The 12,011-nt window shown below is 31.4% G+C and overlaps 1 protein-coding gene across 1 annotated transcript; it reads left to right on the forward strand.

Moving 5' to 3' along the window:
- The first annotated feature begins 3,548 nt into the window (after nt 1-3,548).
- Nucleotides 3,549-5,084, forward strand: LOC18096778 (FCS-Like Zinc finger 2). Its single transcript, XM_006385332.3, has 2 exons — nt 3,549-4,073; nt 4,445-5,084. Exons 1-2 carry the CDS (start codon nt 3,787-3,789, stop codon nt 4,629-4,631), a joined length of 474 nt encoding a protein of 157 aa, XP_006385394.1. The 5' UTR covers nt 3,549-3,786; the 3' UTR covers nt 4,632-5,084.
- The last annotated feature ends 6,927 nt before the right edge of the window (nt 5,085-12,011 follow it).

The raw sequence follows: 12,011 nt of genomic DNA on the forward strand, positions 1-12,011 counted from the left end.
ATCGGAGTAGAAAAGCATGGCTGTGTGTGGGGGTCCATCGTTAATGGCTCACGCAGGTGGGTCCCAGGGTTTGTGATGAAAAAGGACAAAAGAATAATGGGGAAAAGGAGAGGGCAGGTGATGTCATATGGACTATGGAGGGGTTGAGTGAAAGGAAAGGTGAGAGTAAAGTGAAACCGTGGGTCTTGGAGAAGGTGATGCCAGGGACAACACAAGTGTACAGCGTCTTATTTGTGGCACTTGACCGTCGTTACACTTGCTTGCACTGTGTGGCGCGTGGCGCGCCACTTGGAAAAGAAAAATATCTAGCGAGTTACATTTTTAAACGAGGAGGGCGGCCAAACAGATATTTGTGTTTTTTTTTTTTTTTAAGTTAATTTTTTTATGGTTTTGAATTATTTTAATGTGTTTTATTTTAAAAATATTTTTTTAATATATTTTTAAATAAAAAATAACTATAATCACACACTTAAAAACCCACTAAAAATAAAGAATCATCTTGTATTCGTAACTTATTTACGTTTTGAACTCTTGTGTAATAAATGTTTTGGGAGATAATTTATAATTAAATTATTATTTTTTTATTTAAGATTAATTTTTTTTATTTTTTAATTATTTTGATATATTAATTTTAAAAATAAAATTTTAAATAATAAAAAATAAGTACAATCAAACTTTTAAAAACCTACTAACTTATTTACTTTTTAAACTCCCGTGAAATAAATGTTTTGGGAAGCAATTTATAATCATCCCAATGTAATTCTACATTTAGACCATGTTTGTTTCCTGAAAAGTAGTTTTTGAAAAATTATTTTTCAAACTTTTCTATGTTTGTTTACCATTAGAAAAGTTAGTCAACAGAAACACTTTCCGGTCAACGGAAACACTTTCCGGTCAACGGAAAATTTAGTTTGGTTTCCAGGAAAGTGTTTTCTCTTTTGGCTGTGTTTGTTTTCCGGAAAATGGTTTCCAAGAAATCACTTTCCAAACTTTCATGTGTTTATTTGCCATTAGAAAAGTTGGTCAACGGAAAACACTTTCCAGTCAAAGGAAAATTTAGCTTGGTTTTCAGGAAAATGTTTTCCTAGAAAATTTGGGCGAAAAACACTTTTCGGAGGTTGTGAAAAATTTAGAAATGTCATTATTTGCTGATTATATCAAATTTGATTCTCAAACTTTTGATTGCTATATATAATTTGTTTTGAATATTTATTTTTCAATTTCATCTCTTAAAATTTAATTTTTATATTAACTTTGGTTCTTATTTTTATAATTGTTATTTGTTTTTTTCTTATCATGTTTTTATTGAAATTTTTTATCTATCAAATTTGGTTCTCATTCTTTTGATTGTTACTTATTTTATTTTAAATAATTTATGAAATGTTAATTATTATTATTTTAATTTCTTCTTCTTTTATTTTTTTTTTAATTTTTTTAGATTTGATATTCGTACAACTTTTTACATATTCTTGATATTCATATTTATTATTGTGTGTAAAATACTTTTTTTCCACAACAATGTTGATATTTATTAAACATTGATTAGGCTAGCTAGGTCCCCTTGCTTTTATGAGTTTTTTTTATTTCTTAATTATCTTTATATAAAGCATGAGATCTTGTGCAAGAATAGAGAGGTTTAGAAGATGAAAAACATGTCACGCCTCGAAAACAAAACTTAAAAGGTTTTAAAAGAGATTTCTTTATACAAAATATGATTATGTCGTGAATACAAGGGCTGGAAAACGAAGAATATCTCTCTAAAATTGTTGATCTTGCATTTTCTCTCTCGAGGGGGGAGAAGGAAAAACAAAATTGCCTTGGCAGTACGAGAGCTATGATGTTTGTGTTGTCAAGAATATATGAAGTTCAAATTTCTAAGTACTACCATAGCATGAGCTTCTCATTAAGCGAGGTGAAATAATGTAAATATATATTTTTTTAATGTTTAATTTGCTTATATATAATATTACCCTCAAATTTATGTTTTCATAACCGCACGATGTTAATATTTTTTCAATCACCGAGTTTTTTTTAGGTCCTATTTATTTTTGAGTTTTAAAAACGTTTTTGAAAAAAATTTAATTTAATTTATTTTTTTCTTTGCTTTAAATTAATATTTTTTAGTGTTTTCATATCATTTTGATGCGCTGACATCAAAAATAATTTTTAAAAAATAAAAAAACATCATTTTAATATATTTCAAAGTGAAAAACACTTTGAAAAAACAACCGCATCCAAATTATCAAATAAATAATCTAACAAGCTACATGTTGTTAAAAAATCGTATAAAACATCAAAAGTTAACAATGCTAATTGCAGTGATGGTTGAAGATTAAAAATTAACCTTTCTTCTTCTTCTTCTTCTTCTTTTAATTGATGATAGTTAATCTTGGGGATTTCCTTTGATTTTTTCATAATTAAGAACTAATGAAATTAGAATAAATTGTTTTTTTTTTCAAATATGTTTTTATTTTATCCTCCAATAATATCATTTTTCTGAATGAAGAATTCATTACATGCTAAATAATATTACAATCGCTATATACGTTTTGGAGAATTCATTATTTACATAAATAAAATATTGCAATAGCAAGCTATATATGTTACATGAATTCCTTTCTTAACCCCCAAGCAATAGAGAATTGAGATATTAGATTTGAAAATTAATTATTTAAAGCAATATAGAATTATTTTCCCATCAACTTGTTTGACTTTAACAATATAAAAATCCAAGATTAATAATTTAAAATACGAGTTTTTTTGACTTGTATTCATAAAAAGATCACAACCACAAGTGCTTCATTTGACGTTACCTTTCATTTGCTCATTCATCGTTCAAAACACAAATAAAAAAGATAAACTCAAATAATTAAAACTTCATGGTTACAAAAGTTAACCTTCACATGCACACAGTATCATATAAGTGAAAAATAATTTTGAGGGGTCTAATTTAACTGATCAAGTTCTGAATTGAGGGGTTTAATTTAACTGGTCAAGTTTTGGGTTTATTTATTAGAAGTTATCAGTTCGAGTGTTATAAATTTTAGATTTACTAGAGGTTTATTTAGTTATTAAATTTAAAATTTTAAAAAATTAATCGAGATGCACAAGTTGATCCGAATAATTATAATTAAAAAAAATTAAAAAATACAATGTTTTCAGTCAAAATTCCATCTTTCCTCTATTCGATTATGAAAGCCTTAAGCCTGTACAAAGAACAAGCCCTTGACCGTGGAGGGGTGTAAACGTAACGCGAACGCGCAATCCACGCGCGTGGCTCTCTCAAATATTGACGTTACAACGTTGGTCGCTGGCGGGGGGTCGTGGAAGGTGAGGTCCAAATCAAGAATTGTGTGAATTCTTCCCCTTCATTTTGACGGGAATTACAAAAACAACTTTCCTCAATAGCCGAGTCAGTTTGAGAACAATGACATATGTGTAATTAAGTGAGAAAATAGGGGTAATCAGGTCATAATCTCTTGTAACTAAAAAAATCAAATCAACTGTAACTTGGAGATGCGGGTAGTTTTGAGCCAATAGATTCATCTTCACGGATTCTTGAAGCCTGCCGTTGTTTATACCTCTCCCCTGCTCTCTCTTTCTTTAAAAACTTGCCACTCCCAATCACCCACTCATCCTTCCACAAAGCCATCTCCTTTCCTTCTTTACTAAACCTCCTCATCTCTCTCTCTCTCTCTCGAAGGAAAACTTGAAGAAGACAATAGAAAAACTCAAAGCAGCAAATTACCTCAAAACATTAGTATTGCTTCAATACCAATACTATTCATGGAGTTCTCATCTTCAAGAAGGCCTTGTTTCATAGATGAAGATGATGGGTTAGCTTCTCTTGCAGATATGGAAGCTGGGTCTTCAGGGAATCATCACCCATTCTTCTCTAGGTCACTCTGTTATGCGAGAAGAGGTAGTTTTAGAAACCTTTCATCTCTGGTGTCTTCTCCAAGATCGGCAAGGTATTGTGACTCTAGATATGAAGATCACCAACCTCATTTCTTGGAAGCTTGTTTTCTTTGCAAGAAATCACTCGGTGATAACAGAGACATCTTCATGTACAGGTTAGATATTTCTCCTTTTTTCAGTTGTTACTGCTGATTTTCTTTTATTTTCTCACTTCCAATTTGATTGGAACGGAGTTCTTTATCAACCAAATGAAACTTAGAAGATCAATCTGTCAATTGTTGTGTAAGAACAGCTTTCTTCATTGGGGTCCAAGAATATTTAAGACCTTATATTAATAGTAATATCTTCCGTAAAACTTTTGAAAAAAAAAAACCTAAGTGAGCCAAAGGAATGGAAGTAACTTTTATTTTTATCCGTGAGATCGTTTAGGAAATTAGAGTTCGCTAGTTTTGATCTTGGTTTTTCTTTTTAATCTGTGGTGCTAGAACGTATGGGTTGGATTCTGATGTAAAACTTGTTTTTGCAGAGGGGACACGCCATTCTGCAGTGAAGAGTGCAGACAAGAGCAAATAGATATAGACGAAGCCAATGAAAAGAACTGGAATCTCTCTTCATCTATGAAAGCATTAAGGAAAAAAGACCAGAAGAAATCCACATCTCCTACTAAAGCTCAGGACTACCCTTCTCGTACAGGCACCGTTGCCGCAGCATAAAAATGAGATGGAAAAAAGAGAAGGAGTTTACTTTAAAGAAGAAAAAAAAAACAGAGAGAGCCTATAGATTTCCTCTACAAAATAAAAGAAAAGGAAAGAGAAAATACTACTACTATGATATGATGGTGGTTTTTGTCCATATATGAAGAGCCCTCAAAGAGAAAGATCTTGTATGTATGGTATGGTTTGATTATATATGGCCTTGTGTCCAGCGAGGAGAAACGGAAACAATTTTGAGGATTTTTTTTCCCTTGTTATTTCTAACTATAGCTGTGAATTACTACGTGAGAAAGAGTGTAATGGGCTGTTAGATCCTGATCTGGCCTTGTGTAGTGCTTTCTCTCTTGTCTTTTTTGTATGGGAGTGGGGAGGTTTTTGATGCTAATGGAGTCACGCTTGAACAGCGAAGGCTGATGATGACAAGTAAATCTCTTTTTTAGTTCCTCTCTGTCAGTCTGTGCCTCTTTTAGATCTTTTTGTGTGATTACTTTGTAGCTTTTATTGGAGTTGGTTCGTGTCTTTTAATGGTCATCGAAGTTTGACAGAGAGAGAGAGAGAGAGGAGATGATTTCCTGGTAAGTCGGAGCTGTATGTGGCCCAGTGGAATTTCAAAAACGGAAAGGTGGCTTTTTAACGAATAAAGTGTTATTTTTTTTTTATTATTTTTAAAGAATTAATTTTGATATTAAATCTGAAAATATATAAAAAATAATTTTAATAAAAAATTATTATCAATCGTTGTTGGAATGCAATTTTAGACTTCTGAGTGTTCTATTCCTTATATATTTTTAGTTACTATTGTCAATATTTGTTATGTTTGTTAGTGTTGAGGTTTTTAAAGATTATTTTTTTTAACCAATCTGATCTGGGATAAATTGAGAATAAATTGGGTAATTAGCATCTAAAATAAAATAAATTGTCAAATAGTATAGGACGAAAAGGTTTCGGTGCTATAACACGGTTTGAGGATATCATTTGGAAACATAACTTTTTAATAATTATAGGTTCAAAACAATGACATTTGATATAGGTTGTGGTTGTGAACCGCGATATTAGTTGTTGAGTTTCTGAACTGTGATATTTGATCTCAAAAAGACCGTTATTGTTTTGACTACTGTAAAGTTTTCGGTTATTTTTATATTTTAAGCTTGAAAAAATTTATAAAATTATAATTTTTGTTATTCTGAAAATTTATTTACTATATGATTTTGAAGAGTTAGATTTTTTTTATATTTTTGGTATAGTTTCTTCTATATATGAACTATACCTAAGATTTTGTCACATTTAAAAAAATATATAAAAAACTACAATAACTTCAATCAATAAATTCTAACTAAACTTAATATATTTTCATATTTTATAATCACAAGTAGTCTCATGAATGCAAAACAACAAAAACATATATATATATCCTAAAATATATAAACATAACTCGTCTATCGATCTGTGTCTATGTTGATACTGGATGATCCGGGTTCATCGGAGCACGAGTGGATGTTACCCCTTTCAATTCAGAAGGAGGGGGTGCTAATCCAAATGATCACTCGCATAACACAATTATATTACAAACACCAATAGATGTGATTGTCAGTCTATCAATAAGCAATCCAAGCAAAACCGTCATGTCTTGTAATGTCGATGTCATCTCTCCATGCCTGAGATGGAACGTATGTGTCTCACATCTCTATCGCTTAATTAGTGCGTGGATCAAGCCTTGGTCAAGCTTGAAGTCGTCAAGACAACTGATATACAAAAACCCTGCTTGGACTACATATGGTTGGACTCGCTCATGCAGTCGCATCCACCTCTATATATGACAGTAAATAATGGTTTTCTTCTGCATAACAACTTAAATTATAATTATTGAAAATATAAAATTTAATGATAATCAAATAAAACACAAAATTAAAATATATTAAAATTAAATATTCTTACAATACCAGCAAATACATCATCCAATTGAAGTCGATCCTGCAACCGCAACATAGAAGTGTCAACGGGTCCGGTAGGCATATACTGTGACTAATATACTCAGCAGGCTCATGCTCATGCTCAACAAAAATATCATAAGCATTCTCTCCATGCCCAACATGAGTAGATGATCTACCACCGCGAGTGTGTAGCATCCTGTGTAATAGTATCTATGATTAGTGTGAAATTATATAAGTTTAATATGCTTAAAAAAATATCATAATATATCATAACATAACCTAACAAATTGTTATACATACGTTGTCGATTAGGATATGTTTTTCTATTATGTCTTGTGTCATTGTATATACCACACCTATAATGTGTATGACCTTCTTTTGCATCCATCTCGTTATGAAAATAAGTTGACATTCGTCGACCATGTCCTAGTTTTCATCTATATGAATCTACTTCAGCTCGAGATCCAGTGTAATCAGTCAATTATAACTCTTCTAGTAATGGACAAAATGACATTCCATAAACTAACATATAGTTTTGAACCGTGTAATAATCATCAACAAACTGTGTGAAGTTCAAGTGATGCTCGGTATAGCATGCAAGAACATGTGAACATGGATGATAAAATGTCTGTCGTTTATAATATATACATGTTCTATCATTCAATTTGATTACTCACCTGACTTCTTTCACAACACCCGATTTAACAGGGGTGTTGACTTGGAAAACTTGTTACTCAGAGTCAAAACAACATTGTAGTATGATCTCCTAGTCTGTCCATGCTCATTATCAATTCAATCTAAATTGTTGGGGGCTAAATTACTCCATTTTGAAAGACATCACTAGCTTCACGTCTCTACTTGACCCAATAACTATAACATTTATAAAATATTAATTGCATTGGATCAAAAATAGGCATTGCATGAGCATTTTTTAAAACATGATTAAATAATTTTGAAAGATTAGTTGTTATATTACCATATCAGTAACCACCATCATAACATAAAGCCTATTTTTCTTTTGGCTCCCTTTCAATCCATTCTTTATATGTTGGGTTCATGTTACATATTTTTTCAAACCACAAATCAAATTTGTGCGTAAAAGGTTCATAACACATCCTCATTAAATATTTTTTATAATGTATCTTCGTAAATAAAGCAAAAATCATCTCCAATTGTCATTATTTTTTTCATTAACAATTGCAAAAGCTAGTGGGAATATCTTATTATTTGCATCAAAAGTAACTGCAATCAATAACTTCTCATTATATTGCTCATACAAATATGTCTCATCAACACTAATAAGTGATTTATAATACTTGAAACCTTCAATACAAGGTCCAAATAATATAAAAAAAATGTCGCAATAATTATTCTTTATCATCAAGATATCATTTGTGTGTCCAATCAACACTTGTTCCAGGATTTGATTCATTTATTGCCAATAACAACCTAGATAATTTTTTAAAGAACTCCTTATATGAACCAGAAAGATGTTCAATCACCTTCTGTTTTGCAACCCATGTTTTATCATATGATATTTTATACTTGTAATGCAATTTTATTTCATCTTATATGCATGTATCCATTATTGAAAGATTATTCATTACTAGGGTTGATATAGCTATAGCAATAAAAGTTGCATCAAGTTGTTGGTGGTTTTTTTGGACAAAGGTCAAAACACATGCGTGTGGCTCTTTTAACTTTGTTATCTCAAATGAATCTAATCTTTTATAATATCCCTCACGTAAATACCATTTGCATTTTGATACTTGCATACATTATAATTGAACAAATGTTAAGTTTGACTGCTGGACTCGGTACTCAACCGAGTGTGCAATGTGCCACCGTTAAACAATATTAACCAATTTATTTTTACTACTATCTGTTTGACCAACATCTATTATTGGCTCTTTTAAGAGCAAAATCTAAATGATTAACTGATTTTTTAAGAGAGAGGTGAGGGCGTCGATGGTTTTTCCATGAGACAAAGACAACGTCTGTGTGTTTTGTTGGTGTTCAACTATTTAAATTTTAATTGTTGCCATACTTTAGGAGGGTGATATTTAGTAAATATCATGCTTCAGAAGGGTGAAATTTAATTGTGGTCTTTCTAGTGGATATCACTCATCTAAAGCGCGATGATATCAAATTATATATTTTTTTTTTTTTTCAAATAGTGCATACCTTTTTAAGTTGACTGTGCTAATTTTACCCCAAAAAAAAAATCTTATTAAGGCCACCATGACTGTTGATGGTAAGTATTAATCAGCGATCAGGATGTCTATAGTTGGAGAGAGAAGAAAGCTAATGGCGCTAGGCCTGGCCACTTGTCGTGACATGATTTAATAGAAGGATGGAATGTTGGCGAAAATCTATCGTACAAGAATACTACTAAGAAAAATAGTAAATTGAACTTTTAAACAAAAAAAAGAGTAGGAAATCAGTAGCTTTTTTCCTGGACTTTTTTACTGTTCGGTACACAATTTCTCATACTGTAAAGCACAACTCGTCAAATGCCCCTTTGCAAATGAAATGCGAGGGTGCCCACCTAAAGCTTGTCGTTGGCCACCTGAAGTGGGGACATATTTGACACCACCACTTGACCTGGAGGTGGAACCAATCAACCACCGATTGAAGAGAAGCAGATTCTTACTTTGCGTGCAAGGGATGGTTTCTAAATGGTCAGGATGCCCCTGTTCGTTTCTGTAGAATCTCTTGAATGCAACCTTTCATTCGTTAGGCCATGTCCATATTAGCCTAAATCTCGTTTCTAAGTAGTGGTTAGGGTTTGTCAAGATCAGGCCCTTGATGATTTAGTACTAGGCCTGTCTAATAGGGAACAGAATTACAGCAACATGGACGCCCAATTCAGAATGGCCCAGGTAACTCAAAAAAAATGACAGATGGGGAGAAAATTACCACGTCTTGATTCTGCCTGACTCGCTGTTCGTCCGAGACACAGCACCCAGAAAATTTGAATGTTAGAAATTCAGTCTACGGAAAATATAATTATCTATCAATAATGAGATTTTCAGAAATAGTATCCCATAAGTTCGAAGTTGTATGCACCCCTCCGAGGCCTCTGCCATCGTGCAAAACTAACCTCTCTATTGTTTATTTTTTTTTAACTAGGTGAAGGGAGGATGTAACCTTCTTCATCCGCCAATACAATATAATAGGATGAATTCTACGATATTCTCAATACTTGCAGCATATAAAGAAAATTAGATACAAAAAGTACTCTTACAATTCTTCTTCTTCTTTTTTTTAATTCATTCTCTTTTGTTTTTTTCTTATTTTTATCTCTTTCATAGAATTACTTACCATGTCTTATAAATGTAGAGCCTGATACTCAGTTGTCCGCAACGGAAACTCTAAAGTAGTGTTTGGTACTGTGTTAGTGGTTGCTTTTTAAAATATTTTTTTTAAAAAAATACATCAAAATAATATTTTTTATTATTTTTAAAAATTTATTTTTGATATAAGTGTATCAAAACGATTTAAAAATAAAAAAAAACTAAATTTAGAGCAAAAAAATAAAAACAAACTCTAAAAATATGGTTTCACCGGAAAAAAAAAAAAAACAGCAGCTAAATAGAGGTACAACTATTATGATTTACTTAATTTTTATTCTGTCAAACAAGCTGTTTGCACATTTGGATCAAGAATTGCTGAACGGGAAGCCCACGTAATGTAGACCGATTGTACAGTTACATAAATCTATCATTGTCGTTAATATCACCATCACGTTGCAAGTTATTAATATTTCTATTGGTAAGTAATTCTCAGGATTATATTGCAAATAAAAAAAAAATTGATCCTGAGAAAGAGAGAAAGTCAACGAAGTTGCGTCATGCTGCTCTTTGACGAAATAATTTCGTCGCCTTCTACGACCTTTTCTCTTTAATCAGGACATTGTTAGGATATTATAGAATCAATTCCTTGACAAGAAGTTGGTGCTTACTTGCCTAGAATCTAGGACAGTGCCCGAATCATCAACTTCTTGAAAGAAGCTTGAGTGTTTGTCTACACGGCAGCGTTTATATTTTAAAGAAACTATAAAAAATGCATGTTCGATTAAAGTGATAAGCAGTGTTTTTAGTTCATTAAACTCACCGAAAAAGCCACAGAAACACAGGTCAGGGAGAAGTAAGAAACACCAGCTTTGGAAAGTGAACAGTGCAGAGTGAATTAATTCACTCCGCACTGTCGCTTCACAAAAGTGAACAATGTGCAGAGTGAAAATTCACTCTGCACATTTGTTAACACGAAACAGTGAAGTGATTTTATTCAATTCACTGTTTACGTGAATAATAAAAAATCTATTTTTTTAAAAAATATATTTTATTAAAAAAAATTTGGTGTTTAACATTATTTAATGACGCTGTATAAATTAGAAAGAGATCGCATGATGGCGTAGCATTTACAGAATTTGATCGTAATTTCAATTTTGTTCCTAATGATATTTTACCTGATTTTGTTGTGCGCTAAAAAAACCTTGGAAACTGTAGTCCTTGTTGGATAAATATAAATTTTTTTTATATAAAATATTATTTATTTCATGATATAATAACAGTAGTTAAATCTACAATATTTAAATTAAAAACCATCAATATTAATATATATCACCAAACACATTAAATTACTTTTTGTTCAACCTTAATTTCAACCACAGTTTTAACCAAATATATATAAATATCAAATCAACCTCAACTAAAAGTGCTATAAAACAACTTTTTTCAAATCACAACCATAAAATCTACCACAATACCAAACACACAAAAAAACAAGCCAAATTATTATGACAAATTGCGGTATGCCTTCTTTAGTGTTCCTGGGCTCAGTGCCCTCAAATTTTATTTTCATTTTTTGTTAAAATTATTTTTTATATATATTTTCAGATCATGTGTTGATATTAAAAATAATTTTTAAAAAATAAAAAAATATTATTTTAATATATTTTTTAAAAAATATTTTAAATTATAATCACAATTTTAAACAGCTATCACAGCTTCTTTCTAGCAAATCTGGCATAATTAATGTTGTGCGTGATTTGTGATACAAGTCTTATAAAACCAGACTTGCCTGCCACTTTTATGGCTGCGATGATGGTAATAATGCACGAGTGTCAAATATGAAGACGATCCGGAACTCCATAGTGCTGCCACAAGATTAAAAAGATCATTTTAATATAGAAATATGATGCATTTTTGGATCTGGTATATTAGTTCTCTGAACATACACAGTCTCTTGTTAAGTAACGAGTGATGGAAATATTGTTCTCCTCTATTGATGCTGTTTGGAAGGAAAGCGATAACGAAGTCCGTCAGGGTGACTGTTCCTCTTGCTATGATTGGCTCAATTATTTTCTTTGTGCTTACCGTTTGTTTTTAGTTTTTCAAGCTTTGTAGCAGCAGTGCCTTTCTTATCTCACATCTTGCAAAGCAGC

Source organism: Populus trichocarpa, chromosome 1 (assembly GCF_000002775.5).
Source record: "Populus trichocarpa isolate Nisqually-1 chromosome 1, P.trichocarpa_v4.1, whole genome shotgun sequence".
NCBI lineage: Eukaryota > Viridiplantae > Streptophyta > Magnoliopsida > Malpighiales > Salicaceae > Populus > Populus trichocarpa.

Excerpts from the sequence above, each read along its gene's own strand:
- LOC18096778 (XM_006385332.3), top strand. The coding sequence starts at position 3,787 with ATGGAGTTCTCATCTTCAAGAAGGCCTTGTTTCATAGATGAAGATGAT. Across the intron at positions 4,074-4,444 it reads AGAGACATCTTCATGTACAG|AGGGGACACGCCATTCTGCA; the intron begins GTTAGATATTTC and ends TTGTTTTTGCAG.